At 47.2% G+C, this 18,162-nt stretch overlaps 1 protein-coding gene across 2 annotated transcripts in view; it reads right to left on the bottom strand.

The window, feature by feature from the left end:
* Positions 1 to 18,162, bottom strand: part of SLC13A3 (solute carrier family 13 member 3) — an 80,896-nt gene that overhangs the window by 922 nt on the left and 61,812 nt on the right. For both annotated transcript variants that reach the window (XM_012559022.1, XM_004370277.2), the window contains exons 10-12: positions 12,594 to 12,706; positions 3,754 to 3,915; positions 1,061 to 1,198 (exon numbers count right to left, since the gene is read on the bottom strand). In XM_012559022.1, the coding sequence (XP_012414476.1) occupies positions 1,061 to 1,198; positions 3,754 to 3,915; positions 12,594 to 12,706 (413 nt within the window). The remainder of the gene's footprint in view (positions 1 to 1,060; positions 1,199 to 3,753; positions 3,916 to 12,593; positions 12,707 to 18,162) is intronic.

The following is an 18,162-nucleotide window of genomic DNA, read 5'->3' as shown; positions in this document are numbered from 1 at the left end:
AAAGGATATCATGTTTGGTAAAGCAGAGGGTCAGCAGAAATGAGGGAAATTCAGTGAGAAGGGTTGACACGATAGCCACAACAGTGGACCCAGACGTACCAAAGATCATGAAGATGGCGCGGACAGGGCACCATTTCGTTCTGTTATACATAAGGTCGCCGTGAGTCGGAGCCAACTTAATGGCAGCCAACAACAACAAAGCTGTCCTCGAGCTGCAGCTGCTCCCCATTCAGAGAGTGGTTTCAAGGTGTCAGGCACTGTGCGGCACTTGTCATAGGTTATGTCATTTAACTCCTGTTCTACCCATTGCCCTGGAGTCAATTCTGACCCAGAGTGATCCCACAGGACAGAGTAGAACCGCCCCATGGGGTTTCCAAGGCTGTAATCTTTACAGCAGCAAATGCCACATCTTTCTCCGCAGAGCAGCTGGTGGGTTCAAACCACCGATCTTTTGGTTAACAGCCAAGCACTTAACCACTGTGACACCAGGGCTTCTACAACCTCCATCCTAGGGGATCTTAAAGCCCTCAGCAACTTTAAGGGATTAGATGGGGACCAGCCAGAGTTGGGAATAGGGAGCTGGGAGGAGGCTTTTCCAAGGTCCTGGAGCCTGGCACGCAATGCCTGCTTGGCCCACATTGTGTTGTTGTTAGGGGCCATCGAGTCAGCTCCAACTCATAGTGACCCTATATGACAGAGTAGAACTGCCCCATAGATTTTCTAGGTTGTAACCTTTTCTTCCGTGGAGCTGCTGAGTGGGCTCCAACCACCAATCTCTTGGTTGATAGCCAAGCGATTAATTGTTGTACCACCAGGGTTCCATCAGTCACTTTAATTAGCACCTAACTTGTTACCCACAATGAGTAAAATATGCAGGTGGCCATGCCCTGCTCAGGACCAGCTATGCAGGTGGCTCTGAAACTTCTGTCTCTCTGTCCCTTCTGCGTCTTTCTGCTCCTCAGCATCTCCTAGCAAGTCTCCACTGTCACCACCAGGAGCCCGCCCACCACCCGGAGCCGCCCACCTCTCCAGGCCTCAGTCAGAAAACCCCCAGACTCACCATGTCTTTGACCATTAAGTGTCCAGAGGCGAAGGCGATTGAGTTAGGGGCCGTCGAGACTGGGAGCATGAAGGCATAGGAGCAGCCGACCGTGCCGGGAATCATCATATACAGAGGGTTCACTCGCAGGCGGATGGCCTGGGCCAGCAGGGGGCGGGAGAGACCGAAGTATACACATACAATATGGCACAACCACAAGAGAGAGTTCGAAAGAGAGTGACACAGAGTCAAGGAGATAGAAAGAAGTGGGTAGAGACAGGAAAGAGAGACGACATATATAGATTGCAGAGTGACAGCAATAGAGACAAATGAGAAAGACCGATTTAGACAGAGAAATGCAATGAGAAATAGAGACAGACCAGAAGAGCACCAGACCAAGGGAAAGACAGAGAGAACATTCCCAAGGTTAGTGACATTCCGGGGCCACACTGCCGGGTTATCAGGGAGGATGGACTGGGGTGATATTTGTCTAGGATACTCTTCTCAAACTTGAGCAGAATCAGAATTACCTGGAGGGCTTGTTAAACTGCTCATTGCTGAGTCCCAGCCACCCAGAGTCCAGGGTGAGTTTTCAAGCTGTTTTGCATTAGAATCACCTAGGAGGCTTGTTAATGTGCTAATTGCAAGGGCCCACTCCCAGCGTCTCAGATCCCTAAAGGTTTGGGCTGGGACCAGAGCGTTTGCATACCAGCAAGTCCCAGGTGATGCTGCTGGTCCAGGGACCACAATGAGAACCAGCCAAAAAAAAACCAAACCCGATGCTGTTGAGTCAATTCTGACTTACAGTGACGCTATAGGAGAGAATAGAACTGCCCAATAGGGTTTCCAAGGCTTAATCTTTATGGAAGCAGACAGCCACATCTTTCTTCCGTGGCGTGGCTGGGGGGTTCAAACCGCTGACCTTTCAGTTAGCAGCTGAGCGCTTAACCACTGCTGCCAGCAGGGCTCCTTTTGGATGAGAACCGAAAACCCAAAAACCAAACCTGTTGCCGTCAAGTCGATTCCAACTCATAGCGACCCTATATGCACCTGCAATTCATGTTGATGACTTCTCCAGCATTTTATTTAGAACATTTTTGGCCCCGTTAGAGAATTTTTTGCCTCCAATTGCCAGGTCCCTCAGATCCTGGGAAATGCTTTGATTAAATCCAATCACATTTAACAAGGGTGTGGGGAATCAGTCCCCCTCCCCCATATTGCTGGTGGCAGTGTAAAATGCCACTTCCACTTTGGAGGGCAAATTGGCCATATCTAACAAAAATTTAAGTGTACATGTTCTTTAATTCAGCGATCTCAGTTCTAGGAATTTATCTAGATGTCATTAAAAAATGCACAGACAAGGAAAGATCAGGCAGCATTGCTGGATAATAGCAAAGGCTGGAAACAACCTATATGTCCATCAGCGGAGAAGGCTTAGATAAATTGGACAGCTATCCATTCCATAATGGACTATTCTGTCACTGAAAAGGAATAAAGCGTATCTCTATGTGCTAATATGGTGCCATCCCCATTATAAATTAATGCATAAATAAGCAAACAAAAACAAAATGCATATGAGTATGCTTGGTGTGCTATTTGCATAAAAAGCATATACTTACACCATTGATTTGATTTTATCCATTTTAGATTCTGTTAAGATAATGACATGGTTTGGTCTTCTTTAATCTGTTAAAGTATAGAATGCCGAGTAAAACTTTCTTTTTGCTTTACTAGACTTTGTGATGTTTTTCCCCTACAACAAACTATATTGGTAGTTTCCTGATGCTGAGTCATGTTTTTACTGCTAACATAGAATCTTCTTGCTCATGATATATTGTTCTTTTTACACAATCTTGGATTTACTTGGCTGTTTGCATCTTTGTTTACACGTGAGATTAGATGGTAACTTTCTTTTCCTTTACTCTCCTTATCTGGTCTTGGGGGTTTTGCAGACTTTATCACGTGGATTGAATGGCTTTCTCTATCTTTCTGTGCTCCGGAAAAGTTTGGGCAAATTGGGAACTGTCTGTTCCTTGATGGTTTGCTAGATTTTACATAAAACCATCTAGCGCTAGTGTCTTAGAGCAGTGGTTCTCAGCCCGGGGCGGTTTTGCCCCTCTCAGAGATAATGGGTAATGTCTGGAGAAATGCATGGAGCCCTGGTGGCGCAGTGGTGAAGAGCCCGGCTGCTAACCAAAAGGTCAGCAGTTCAAATCCACCAGCTGCTCCCTGGAAACCCTAGGGGGCAGTTCTGCTCTGTCCTACAGGGTCACTATGAGTCTGTGAGTTGGAATTGACTCAAAGGCAATAGGTTTGGTTTTTGGTTTCAAAACTTTGCCTACTGCTAGAATTTTCTCTGTGATTGTTTGTCTGTTTAGATTTTCTACTTCCTCTTAATCCAAATTAGTCATGTATATTTTCCTAGAAAACTCTCTTTGTCACTATGGGTTTCTTTTCATTGCAAATTGATTTTTTGTACTTAGAAAATATTTACTCTATTTAAGCATTTCTTGAAGAACAAAACAGTATTTCTTAAAAGTTTACACGGTGGTTCTGACCCTTCCATGCATTTTGGAAGGGAGCAATGACAATTGTGGCCCCTGATGGAGTTGCTGGTGGCAGGGGAGGGCTTTCTGAATGTGTGTTGGGGCAGGAATGTTCCTCCTCTTGCCCGCCTGCCAGCCCCCTCCCTGCCACCTCCCCGAAATCCTCACCAGCTCCGCCAGGACGGGCAGGAAGATGATGGTAGCAGCCGTGTTGCTGGCAAACTCGGTGAAGAAGGCAATGACCATAGTGATGAGCAGCACGGCCAGCATGGGTGACACATTCTCCAGGAGGTGCAGCTGCCCTCCGATCCACGAAGACAGCCCTGATTCCTGGGGGAGGGGTGGGGCAAGAGGCATCTCCTCACTCATCCCACCAGCCCCACACTGAGAGCCCTGGGTGGGCCCAGGAGAGAGGGCTAGGAGCCAACATGAGGATGACAACTGTACCGCTTCATAGATGGAGATGGTGGTTCCGAGAGGGTGAGTGACCTGCCCAAGGTCAGACAGCAGAAAAGCCAGGCTTGAAGTCAGCTTCCCTGCTTCTTAGATTGCCCCCTACTCCATACTCTACAGGGTTTAATCCTAACTATAACCCCTAGAAGAAATCAAGGCACAGAGATACTCATATGCCCCTGGACCCCCAAATAATCCCAGTGTGGCTCTATGACCCATAAATTCTAAACTGAGTGGGAAAGGGGAATCAGATCCTCCAGGTAAATCTTCTCATCCCTCTAACTATGGTTATTGATTATAAAAATAATAACACCATTATTTATAGATGTTGTTATGTACCGTCAAGTCAGTTCCAACTCATAGTGACCCTACGTACAACAGAACCAAACACTGCCTGGTCCCGCGCCATCCTCACAATCATTGCTATGTTTGAGCCCACTGCTGCAGCCACTGTGTTAATCCATCTTGTTGAGGGTCCTCTCATTCACTGACCCTCCACTTTACCAAGCATGATGTCCTCCTCCAGGAACTGATCCCTCCTGATAACATGTCCAAATTATGTGAGACAAAGTCTCGCCATCCTCACTTCTAAGGAGCATTCTGGCTGTGTTCTTCCAAGACAGATTTGTTCATTCTTCTGGCAGTCCATGGTATAGTCAATATTCTTTGTCAACCATAATTCAAAGGTATCAGTTTTCTTCAGTCTTCCTTATTAATTGTCCAGCTTTCCCATGCATATGTGGTGATTGAAAATACCATGGCTTGGTATTTATGTATAATATTCACTATTAATGCTATAATTTAATATAAATGATATATTAATATGTATCAGATATATAATACATATAAGATATACTATATAAGTATCATATAATGTAAAATACATATATAATATAAAATATATGTATCAGCTATATATCAAATATAACACAATATGATTATCAACAATAAAGATATTTATGATTAATAGTAAGGATAATGATTACAATGAATAATGATACAAGTATTAACATCATGAACATTGTATTATTATCCATCATCATTGAGGCTTTTTAGGATGCCAGGTGCCCTATAAAGCCCCGATATGCATTGTCTTACTACTGACTCCTTCCATCGATCCCACAAGGTAGATATTATCCTCCCTGTTTCATCAAGGGGAGTCCCTGGGTGGTGCAAATGGTTAGCATGCTCAGCTGCTAACTGAAAGGTTAGAGGTTCAAATCTACCCAGCAGCACTTCAGAAGAAAGGCCTGGCAATCTACTTCTAAGAAATCAGCCATTGAAAACCCTATGGAGCACAGATCTACTCTGACACACATGGGGTCGCCATGAGTTGGAGTTGACTCGATGGCAACTGGTTTTATTTTACAGAGGAGGAATTTGGGCTAGGAAGGTTTTGTGACTTGTCCAAGGTCCCCCAAAGTAGTGATTGAGCCACGTTTCACACTCAGAGCCATCTACCTGCATAAGATAATATGCTCCTCCAAATCTCCCTACCACCCAGGCACCCTCCTCTGCACACACCCTTAACTCAAGCGCAGTGTCCAGAACTGACCACAGTCCTCCAGGTCAGAGAAGGTGCCAGCCAGATTGACCATACCTGGCTCCAGACTTCACTCTTCCATCAATACTACTCTCTCCACTGACTTCTCCAGGAGTTACTCTATTTGCGAGCATGTAATATATATTACCCCATCTATGCCCGCCCGTCATCAATGTATCCTTAAACACTGAATCCAACACACCTTCCTTGTGACCTCAAGCAGCAACCTTAAGATGTAAAATAGTGTTCTATGCTACCCCCTAGTGGTGCTATGCAGTAATAGCGCAATAAATCAACTGGCACGTCCTATAGGTTGTTTTCTAAACACAGATAACAAGCCACAGGCTTAGAAGCTGATCAAGGGTAGAGCTGGGCTAGTTTCCCAAAACCTAACATTTAGAATCAAATATATTTCTACCATAGTCATTTTTTAAAGCAGTATCTTTTGGTTCCAATACATTCTGTTTTACCAAAGGAACTTCAAACTTTTTTTTTAGTTACAATAGAAAAATTACTGCTTATTTAGAACTTCCAAAATTTCCTAATGGATTCTAGAACCCAGTATACTGTTTTATATAAACAAAATAATAGATTTTCCCCTACAATTTGAATTAAAAGTCACCTTCAATACAAAAGTAATACATGCTTAAACATACTTTCCCCAAAAGAAATCGCCCTTGTAGAATAAAGGTGCTTCTTTTATACCTGCACTTGTTGTTTGATAGGCTGGCAAATAGGGTACCTGCCAGAGCCGAAGCCCCAGCCCCTCCCCTGGCCTAGGGAGCCCTACGAGGAAAAAATGGGCCCACTGGTTCTCCCCATAGACCACTGCTTTGGCAGAGACCAACAGCAGTGTGTGCAGTTAGAGGGAGAGAGGCTGGTGAGGGGGAATATTAATGACCTGGGCAAGTGAGAAACCAAGAGCTTCCCCATAGCTAGGCCTCGGAGTCACAGGCTTCCAGCCAATGTCCCAGCTGCCCCTCAGGTCCTTGGCTCAGCTTCTGGAACTGGAGGGAGGTCTGACAGCTTCATGAGAGAGGAGAACTCCAGTTGCCTCTTGGGAACTCCAAAGGGGCTTCACCAACCCTTTCCCATTCCTTTAGGAATCAAAAGCTCCATTTCCTTGGAAACACACTGCCCCAAAGAGTTCCCAGTGACTCTGGGGACCAGCAGCAGACAAGGTCGGAGGTAGTGTGGCCAGATGGTGAGGAGAAAAGGCTCTGGCTTCAGCTTCATCGCGTTCTAGTTGTGTCATCTCGGGCAAGGAACTTAACTTCTCCATGCCTCAGTTTCCTTACCGTCAGCCAGGGATAATAACAGGGCCTGTCTCCGAGACATGTTGCCGGCAGAAAAGGAGCTAGTCTACGAAGCGCTTAGAAAAGTGCCTGGGCTCATGGCACGCGCCTAGTACCTGGCAGCAAGGTCAGATGACCCAGTAAGCAAGTAAACATGGGTTTATTTGTGCTTACTTACTAATCTGTAGCCACCAATTTCACTACAGATGTGGTGAAACCCACGTGAAATTGGTCGTTACAGATTAGTAAGCAAGCACACGTAAGCCCGTGCTTACCTTACTTACTGGGTCATCTGCCCCTGTCAGGGATTGTAAATTTGAAAAGAGGATTTGATTCTGTAGGAAGGTGCTGTGAGGTTGGGAGAGAGACAGATGCCAGCTATACCTAGAATAAGGAGGGTGTTAAGTTCAAGGCTTAAAGTAGAAATCTATGGTCAAGAAGACCCTTGAAAAGCTCCTAAAAGGCTCAAAGTCACAGTAGGCTCAACTGTGTGTATGCAACTCTCGGTAATAATTCTTAGCTGGAGAGGGTGAGAGAATTTGATTAAAGGAAGGAAAAAAGAGAAGGCTTTCTGTACACATGTGGACCTTCAAACCCTCCTGCCACTTACAAGCTGTGTGGCCTTGGGTAAATTAATGAGCATCTCTGTGCCTTCGTTTCTTCAAGGGGTTATGGTAAGGACTAAGTAAATAAGTACACATAACACAGTCATTGTACATGGTAAGTACTGCACGTGATTTATTATTATTTTGTTTAACAAACGCTTAATATAGTGCTGGACACTTTTCTAAGTACTTTGGTCATATTATCTTATTTAATCTTCATCACAACTCCATGAGGTAGGTACTACAATTATCCCCACTTTATAGCTGAAGAAACTGAGGCTCAAAGAGGTTAAGTGGTTTGCTGAAGTAAGTGAAGTGACTTGCTCTAGGGTTGGAATTTACACCCAGAGTCCAGCTTTTAATCATTTTCCTAGGCTGCTTCTCCAATCAAATGACAATCATAATAATAAAGATAACTCAGCTCTCTGGCAGAAAATGAGGGTTAGGGGAGAATATACATGTTTCTACTTGCCTGCATGCTCCACTCTGATTTACTATTAAGCTTCTGTAACTCAGTGTTTTGTTGTGGTGATTAAGTGAGATACGTGTGAAGGTATCAGAATAAGACCAATCTCTTATCCATGAGCTAGTAAAAAAATAATAACAATAATAGTAGTGAAGACAATAGGGGCTCCTGGTTTTAGCACCTGGTATGTGCCAGTCCCCTGCTAGGCACTTCCCATACATTATATCATCAATCCTCAAAACAGCCCATCTTGTAGGTTATATCCACTATGTAGATACCACTGTGTACCAGGACTCTTCTAGATGCTTGAAACAGTGTTGAGAGCAAGACAGATAAGGTCCCTGCCCTTTTGGAGCTTCCAGTCTAATAGCAGAGACAAACAATAACCAACACATCAATAAGATAATTTAGAAGGTAAAACAAGTTGCCATAGGGTCAATTCCCACTCACAGCGACCCCATGTGTGTCAGAGCAGAACTGTGCTCCATAGGGTTTTCAATGGCTGATTTCTCAGAATTAGATTGCCAGGCCTTTCTTCTGAGGTATCTCTAGGTGGTCTTGAACCTCCAACCTTTCAGTTAGCAGCCAAGCGCTAACCACTCAAGGGCTCCTTAATTTAGGAGGTAGATATAGTATAAATGAGAGAGAGTGAGTGGGGATGAGAGGCTATTTTAGACATAGTGGCTAGGGAGGGTCTCTGAGGAGGTGACCTTGGAGCTGAGACCTGAAGGGTGAGGACTCAGAGATGTCAGGGAAGAACATTCAACAGAAGGAAAAGCACATGCAAAGGCCCTGGGGTGCAAATGAGTCTGGAGCAGCTGAGGAACTGTAAAGAGCCAGTGGGACTAAAGGGATGTAAACAAAGGAGAGAGGCAGGAGATGACATCAGGCAGGTAGGCAGGGGCCAGCACTGAGGGGCCTTGTGGGTGGGCTGGGGGAAACCTTCACCTGAATCTCAGTCTCTGTGGAGTCCTGAGCAGTTTCTCAGCACGAGGAAACTGTGGTGAGGACACTAAGTGGGTTTTTTCCCCTAAATTTTATTTATTTTATTATTTTTGGGAATATATACAGCAAAACATACACCAATTCAACCATTTCTACGTGTACAATTTAGTGACATTGATTACCTTCTTCGAGTTGTGCAACCATTCTCACCCTCCTTTTCTGAGTTGTTCCTCCCTCATTCACATAAACTCACTGCCCCCTAAGGTTCCTATCTAATCTTTTGAGTTGCTGTTGTCAATTTGATCCCATATAAAAACCAAAAACCAAACTCACTGCCATCCAGTCGATTCTGACTCATAGCGACCCCTTATGGTTTCTGAGGCTATAAATCTCTTTGGAAGCAGACTACCACATCTTTCTTTGATCCCATATAGATAGTTCTTTAAAAAGCATAATGCTAAAGACAGGCCTCTTTTACTAGTTAAGCTAAACTATTGTTCAGGTTTTAAGATGACTTCAGGTGATATTTTTGGTTTAAGGTTAAAGATTATCTCAGGACAATAGTTCTGGGGTTCATCCACCCTCCGTGGCTCCAGAAAGTCTAGAGTCCATGAGAATTTGAAATTCTGTTCTGCATTTTCCCTTGACACTAAGTGGTTTAAGCGAGTTTCCCAAGCTCCAGGTGAGCACAGGGACCTGCTTCCAGCCCCTCGGAACCACCACTTGGGACCTACATACCCAGGCTCACACTGGACCCAACCCAGACCTGGGGAATGTGCTGGGCTGGGCCAGGAGGCAGGGTGTGCCATAAACATTCTGGAAGCTCCTGCGCCAGGCTGCAGTGACATGTGGTGGCCTGGGGCAGCCCAGGGAGGGGGTGGTACCGGCAGGAGCTAGGAGGAGTGGCGGCTGCCACACAAAGCCACTGTTGAACAGAAACCCCGGCTGGCTGCCCAGCCTGTCCTCCTAGACTGAGCAGTGCTGCAGCCCAGCCCCCACTGAGAGACAGGACTTCTCCCACCACTCCCGCAGCTCAAAGAAGCCTCTGGGGTACAGGGTCATCTCAGCCAGCCCCTGCCTCTGGGCCAGGCTGGCTTCAGATCTTCTCCATAAATGGCACCATTTCCACTGAGTTGCTTAGGCCAATGACCTCTGAGCCATCCTTGATTCTGCCTTTTCTCCCCCAACATCTAAATCAATAATAAGTAGGCCAAGCTTTGTTCTAAGTGCTGCACATGTATTGACTCATTTAATGATCGTGGCAACTCTATGAGTGGGTACTATTATTATTCCTATTTTACAGGTGAGGAAACTGAGGCACAGAGAGGTTTAGTAACTTGCTAAAGATCACACAGCTAAGAAGTGGAGAATCTGTGATGCCAACCCAGACAGTCTGGCTCCACGGCCCATGCTGCCTACTGTTGCAGTGCACCCCCTCTTCAGGATGTGGATAGAACGTCACTTCCCCCAGTGCAGTGAATTGCTTCATATGGCCCTTCTAGCCACGGTCTTGTGACTCCTACAAAATGATTGAGTGGGACTATGCAAATAAGGTGTTTGTGGCCCACAAAGGGGGTTAGACAGCCTGCTAATAACGCAAATAAGGTGCATGGAATCCTTGCAGGGGTGGGACCATGCAAATAAGAAGTATGGAACCAACAAGGGGATTGGTCAATTTTTCCGTCCCTCTAGGCTTAAAATGAGACAATCCCAGAGGCTGAGAGGGGACCTCACTACCATCGGGAGGAAGAGCCAGGAGCAGAGCACATCCTTTGAATCTAGGGTCCCGTGCTGAGAATCTCCTAGACCCAGGGGACAGACATCTCTGTAACACTGGAGACAGTGTGAGATGGCGAACATGGCAGAGTTCAGTGGCAGAGGAGTGGCAGCAGCAGAACCGGAAGACTGGTGCGAGGCAGCGCAGTGGCCTTCCCAGCCCAGGGAGCAAGAGAGCTGAGAGCCTTCAGGCAGGAGGCTTCCTGGTGGAGTGGTGTGCCTCCACGCACTTGTTGGTGGAGCTAAAGAGCTTTGTAACACTTGTCCAAGCAGGGCATGGGCCGAGAGCTGAGAGAGAGAGCTGCCTTCAGGCATGGCCGAGAAGCTGTCCTAATTGAAGAACTGAGTCATTCCTGATCCTGAATTGTGTAACCTGTTACTAACCTGTTAAACCCCATAATCGTGAGTATAGTCTGAGTTCTGTGTGGCCGTTACAACGAATTACTGAACCCAGCAGAGAATAGAGAGTGCCGTGACAGGGGTGGTTGGTGTCAGAATTGATAAAAAGATTGGAGGGTGGAGGTATGTTTGACCTCCACCTCATAGGAATCAGCCTCGGGCTGATGTTGATGGTGATTCTATCTCCCCCTCCTGAAGTTAGAGAAGGTCTGACACCACCACACCATTTTTACACCCAGGAAGCCTTCCCTGATACATCCCTCAGTAGGAGGCAGTAGCATGAAATGTCAGACAGACATGAGTTCAAATCCCAGCTCTGCTATCTATGAGCTGTGCTACCTAGAAGTAGTCAGTTAACTTCTCTGGGCCTCGGACTTCCTAAAATAGGGTCAAAAATAGTACTTACACTCATCTATCCTCTGCTCTTTTCGAAGTCTGTACCATTGTACAAAGGAGCCCTGGTGGCACACAGCTGCTAACCAAAAGGTTGGTGGTTCAAACCCACCCAGCAGTTCCACAGGAGAAAGACCTGGTGATCTGCTAGCGTAAAGATTAAGGCCTAGAAAAACCTATAGGGCAGTTCTACTCTGTCACACGGAACTGCTATGAGTCGGAATTGACTCAATGGCACTGAAAAATAACACCATTGTACACGTGCTACTTATTGGAAAAAGCGAGTAAAATAAAACTTATTTCACAAAAAGTAGTATCTGTGTGCAAGAACTTGACGTGCCACCAGAACCCCTTCGGGGAAGATCTTGTTGCCCCAGCTGCCGGGAGAGAGGTCAGCAGGCGGTGGCCTTCGCTGTCAGCACCTGAGGGGTTTTCTGGACCGGGAGAGCCACCTCGCCTAAGGCCACGCCCCCTACTGGGGGCTCACAGCCACAGACTGATTAATGGATGCTGGGATATAATCAACTCACTGCTTCCACCCAAGAAGCCCTAGTGGCACAGTGGTTAAGCCCTCGGCTGCTAACCAAAAGGTTGGCGGTTCGAATCTATCCAGTGGCTCCAAGGAAGAAAAGACCTGGCAATCTGCTCCCATAAAGACTACAGCATAGGAAACCCTATAGCGCAGCTCTAGTCTGTCATAGGGTCTCCATGATTCAGGGTCAACTCCACGGCACACAACAACCCCCATCTCAGCCCAATGGGGGCCTCTCAGAAGGGTCATCCCAGCTCTAGCGCTCCCAGTGATGGGTTTGCCTCACAGCAACACTTCTCCCCCAGCCCAATCCTGCCTCCTCCCTCCCTCACACAAGTGATGACCACGAGGGCACACCTAATAAACCTCTGCTCGCTAATTTCCACCTCAGGTCTAGATCACGTCTTATCCTTGTTCTCCGCAGCACCAGGCACTGAGTGTCACCCAGGGGGCAGGTACTATTATTATCCCATTTGGCGAAGCCTGCAGGGCTTTGCAGGCCACCGGCTCTGGTTCCGGAGCCTGCAGCTGCAGCTGGGCCTTGCCCACACGCCCCCCACCCAGACCCACAGCACATCCGTGGCCCCTGCCCTGGTCTTACCTCACAGCCTTTAGCCATTGCGAAGCCCCCGCCCAGGAGAAGGATGATGTTCCAGGGCACCGTTTTCTGGGCCTTCTTCCACGTCAGCAAGGGCTCTGTCTCCCTGTTGGGAGCTGGGCAGAGAGAAAGCCAACGCAATCTCAGGGAGGACACTCAGCCTGAGGAAGGGGCCCCCTACCCTCCCTGGGCAAGAGGGGGCCCCCAACACAATCTCAGAGAGGACACTCAGCCTGAGGAAGGGGCCCCTACCCGCACTGGGCAAAACGAGGACCCCAACGCAATCTCTGGGAGGACACTCAGCCTGAGGAAGGGGCCCAGGGGCAGATTAACCACTAAGCAAGGTACGCACGTGCTTAATTGAGTTTACTTACTAATCTGTAGTACACAATTTCACATGGGTTTCACCACGTCAGCGACGTGACAAACAGGTGAAATTGTGTACTACAGATTACTAAGTAAGCACAAGTAAGCCCTGTGCACCTTGCTTATTGGGTAACCCGTCCCTGATTCGGGGCTCCGGAACCGTGGTGGGCAGAGAAGGACCCAACACGCACTCAGGAAAGAACACTGAGCCTGAAGAAGAGGCCCCCTGAGCCCTGCAGCCCCATCTCTGTGGGGACACTCGGGGGTCTCCAGGAAGCCACAGTCTGTCTCCAGAGTCTGATTCTGGAGCTTTAGGAAACCCCACAAGCATCGTGATGGGATGGCTGCTCCACTCAGAATGAGAATATTGTCGAGGCTCCCGCGGTGGTGGGGGGCGTTTCCTGGGACAGGGCATTGCACAGGCAGGCATCATTTACATACCACAGGGTACTGTTATTTTAGCCTCATTTACAAGAGAAAAGGCTTTCTTTTTAACTGAATGTATGCAGAGAGGGAAGAAAAAATAAAGGACGGAAATTCAGGCAAATAGAAACTAAGGCCATCTCTGGCCCATGAGTTTTTGGGATAGTTTTTATTTTCCCGAAAGTGTCCATTTGGGTCAATGGTTAGGACAAGGGTCAGCAAACTTTTTCTGTAAATGGTTAAGGAATGAATAGTTTAGGCTTTGCAGGCCAAAGGTCTCCTTTTTGCAACTACTTTGTCATTGTAGCATGAAAGCAGCTACAGACAACAGAGAAACAAATAAAACTGTTTGATGTGGTGGGCTGGATTTGGCCCGTGAGCTGCAGTTTGCCATCCCTGGGTGGGATACAGTCTTGGAGTCCTGGGTCTTGGCACGTCCTCAGTGCGTGAACTTGAACAAGGGACCTCCCCTTCCTGAGCCCGCATCTCCTCAAGCTGACTCAAGGCACAGTTACAGGACCTGGAGGGTTCTGGGAGCACTGACAACGATGAAGCTATATGTGGCGAGGGACATTCTCTTCTAGTTCACAACTGGATCCCCCATGTCTAGAACAGTGCCTGGCACCTGGTGGTGTTGGGTGCCGTCGAGTCAGTTCCAACTCATAGCAACCCCACATGACAGATTAGAACTGCCCCACAGGGTTTCCTCCGCTGCATCTTTACAGGAGCAGATCGCCAGGTCTTTCTCCTGTGGAGCCGCTGGGTGGGTTCAAACCACTAACCTTTCAATTAGTAGCCAGGCACTTAACTGTTGCATCACCAGGGCACCTGGTAGTTACTTCACAAATTAAAAAAAACAAACCAAACCCGTTGCCGTTGAGTCAATTCTGACTCACAGTGACCCTATAGGACAGAATAGAACTGCCCCTTAGGGTTTCCAAGGAGCGGCTGGTGGATTTGAACTGCAAACCTTTTGGTTAGCAGTGGAGCTCTTAACCACTGCACCACCAGGGCTCCACTTCATAAATAACCAGTTAAAAACCAAACTCGTTGCCATCGAGTCGATTCCGACTCCATAAATACTTGTCAAATAATGTATATGAGACACTTAGCCCAATGCCTGGTGCAGAGTAAACACTCCTTAAATGGAACTTTGCATTGCAGGCTCGGACCAGAGAGGCAGGGAGAACAGTTCTGGCTCATTTGTGGTGGTTCCCTGGCACCTGTGTTATTAGTGACCCCATGTGACAGAGTAGAACTGCCCCATAGGGTTTTCTTGACTGTGATCCTCATGGAAGCAGATCACCAGGTCTTTCTCTGGTGGGACCGCTGTATGGGTTCAAACCACCAACTTCTGAGTTAGCAGCCAAGCACGTAACCGTTGCGCCACCAGGGCACCTGGTAGTTAGATGCCCAGAGGGGTCCTAGTCATGCAATCATTGGCATTTTGTTCCTCCTTGTTGGCTTTTCCCGAATATTACAGTGATTGCCTGAAACAAAATCTTCTAATGAGGAAATAAAGACAAAAAGAAGCTACTTAATAAAATCCCTCCACTAACAATACATGCAGCCCGTAGGTGTGTATATACAGCTCAGGAGTTGTGCGCTGCCAGGCAGTTCTTGGGCCAAGGCCAGCATACCGTTAAGCCCAGAACTGGAAGAGGTAATTGGAGATGTCAGGTGGCCCTGCCCTCTGCCTTCAGGTGGTAATATATTATTTCATTAACGTGGCAGCTAAGGTCTGGAAAAGTCAAGTGACTTGCCCCACGTGACAGGTAAAGGTAAGAAGGAGGAAGGGAAGAGGCGCTGAACATGAGTTTCATATAATGCAGATTAAATGAGCTAATGAATGACAAGTGCCTGATAAGACTGCCTGCCATATGGGAAGCCCTCAATCAACGTTAGTAGGGTCGCTATGAGTTGGAATCGACTCCACGGCAACGGGTTTGGTGTTGTGTTGTTTGTTTTTTTTTAAATTGGAGTTCTAAGTGGTGCAAATGGTTAAGGCCCTCGGCTGCTAACCGAAATGTTGGAGGTTCAAGTCCACCCAGAGGCACCTCGGAAGACAGGCCTAGAGTTCTACTTCCCAAAAATCAGCCACGGAAAACCCAGTGGAGCACAGTTCTATTCTGACACACACGAGGTCTCCATGAGTCAGAGTGGATGCGACAGCAATTGGATTTTTGTTTTGTTTTGGTTTTTTATTGATATTATTTTTTCATCCAGCCATGCTCTTGCCACGATTTCTTACAAGACTTCTGACTATGTGAATTTCCCATTTCCAGCTCAGCTTGATGCCTGCTGGCCGTCTAGAGCAGTGGCTAAAAGCACAGGCTTTGAGGTTGAACTAGATTTGAACTGTAGATCTGCTGTTTACCGGCTGTGTGACGTGGGCCAGTGACTCTACCTCTCTGAGCCTCAATTTTCTCATCTGCAAAGCAGAGTAATTGTACCTCCCTCAGAGACTTATGCGGAAGATGCCAGGGGCCTGTGTGTGCAAAGTGTGCAGCACAGGGCTAGGCCTGGACCAAGGCCTTGGGTCATTTAACAAAAATACATTGAGCACCTACTGTGTGCCAAGCACTGGCCTAGGCAGTGAGGACCCAGAAGCAGCCAAATTAGAGAAAACCTCTCTCCATGGAGAACTTACATTCCAGTAGGGAAGGCAGATGATAAACAAGAAAATATAATGCCAGGAAATTGTGAGTGTTATGAGGAAAAATGACATAAGGTAAAAGGAGAGCGCGTGAGAAAGGAGGGGTGCTTTTTTATATGGCGTGGTCAGGGGCGGCTGCTCTGGGGAGGTGACATTTGGACATGGCTCCAAATGAACTAATGGGGTAAGCCTTGCAGATATCTGGAGGAAGAGCTTACTGGGCAGAGAGGAAATGGAAGCTATCATCATCATCATCTTTCATCATGTTGAAACATAAGCATAGTGCCCAGCAGAGTAGGTACTCAATCAGTACTTGTTGAATGACCATAAAGGCAGAGAAATGTGAGAGCAACTCAGACCCTTAGAACTATGGGGGCCGGTGGATAGAATGAGAAAATCAAGGTTGGCCCAGACACCTGGGTTCTAAATCCTGTCTCTTTTTAACTGGTTGTGTGACCTTTATCAGGTCACTTTCTGTCCACGGGCTTCTATTTCCTCATCTGGAAACTAACAGTTTGACCACTCTCTAAGGCCCCACATAAGCCCTGAGTGCTGAACGCTAGAAAGTTCCATTTCAGCCAAGTTCACACGGGCCCGTGGGTGGCTCAATGATGGGTGGTGCTCCTGGACCTCCCCCCGTCCATCCATCAGGCAATGCTGGGAACCCCAATTCAGAGAGCCCACAGCCACGGGGGCATTGGCACTCCATGGGGCAGAGACACCACACCAATGTGTTTTAACCTGACCCTGTTGGCCCACACAGTAATCGTTTTCAATTTTAATTAGTTGCCAACCTTTAAAATCAGGGTGACTTCATATAAAAATCCAGATTTTCTACTTCTTTGCAAATCTGGCAAAACTAGTCCTGCTTTCCTGCATGGTGACAATCAGTGGCAACTGAGTGATGGCTGCCCCCATTATTTGGGCATTGGCTCGTCAGTTTTCCACAGACCCCACTGTGCCCTGACGCTGAGGCTCCTCCACTTATCATCTCCTTCTGCTGCTGTTTTCCTTTTAATACAGAAACTGTTCTCTGTCTCTGGAGGAAGAGCTTGCTGGGCAGAGAGGAAATGGAAGTTATCATCATCATCATTATCAACATCATCATCTTCATCATGTTGAACCATAAGCACAGTGCCCAACACAGAATGGTACTCAATCAATACTTACTGAATGACCATAAAGGCAGAGTCTCAAAAGAGTGAAAAGAAAGATGGGCAGGGAGGGCCATGTGTTTCATGACAAACATTTCCCAGCACATACATAATGTCCCTGTTGCATACACAACTGCTACCTCCTTGGAGGCATTTGAGTTTGCAACCCCTGATCTAGAGACCCACTAAATGTCAGAAGGGGGAGGCGTCTAAGGGACCCCCTCGTTTTATAAACGAGACAGCATGGCCCAGACAGCAGAGGGACTTACTGGAGGTCCCCCAGTCAATTAGTAACACAGCTGGGACACCAGGACTCTGTCACAGTGCTTCTCCCACAGCCCCAGCTGAGAGGCAGCTCTGGGCCTTATGAGCCCACCCACAGAGGAGTGACCGTGGATGGGCACCTGACCAAGGGTGGCCAATCCATAGGCTGTTAGGAGCCTATGGGTTTGCCTGGTGGGAGAAGACCTGCCCAAAGAACAAGCCAGGCCAATCAGATTCTTACCCTCAGAAGTATGAACAGGAAATAGACAATTGGGCAAAGGGAAGCAACAGCTAAAGGTGAAAGAATAAACAGAGAGAGAGAGAGAGGTGCCGTGTGATGTAGGAGGAGCATGAAAGGGATGAATTCTGTGAGGAAGCAAAAGCTATGAGGAAGCTGTGGCTTTGAAGAAGTAGAAGCTGTGAGGAGGTAGATACTCTGAGGAAGCAGAGGCTACAAGGGAGTAGAGAAACACTATGAAGGAAAGTAAGCACTGTGAGAGAATGGAAGCTGTTAAGAAGCTGAAAGTGTGAGGGAGTAGATGCTTTGACAGAACAGAAACTATAGTAGGACTGACACTATGTTGCTGTTGTCAGCTGTCGTCGAGTGGGTCCCTGACTCATGGCCACCCCACGTATAAGAAGATCAGACCATTGTGCTCCATAGGGTTTCCATTGGTGATTTTTCAGAAGTAGGTCCTCAGGCCTTTCT

The sequence above is a fragment of the Trichechus manatus genome, unplaced genomic scaffold, assembly GCF_000243295.1.
Source record: "Trichechus manatus latirostris isolate Lorelei unplaced genomic scaffold, TriManLat1.0 scaffold00008, whole genome shotgun sequence".
Taxonomy (NCBI): Eukaryota; Metazoa; Chordata; class Mammalia; order Sirenia; family Trichechidae; genus Trichechus; species Trichechus manatus.
The sequence above is the reverse complement of the archived record's forward strand: the minus strand, read 5'-3'. Positions and strand labels throughout refer to the sequence as shown.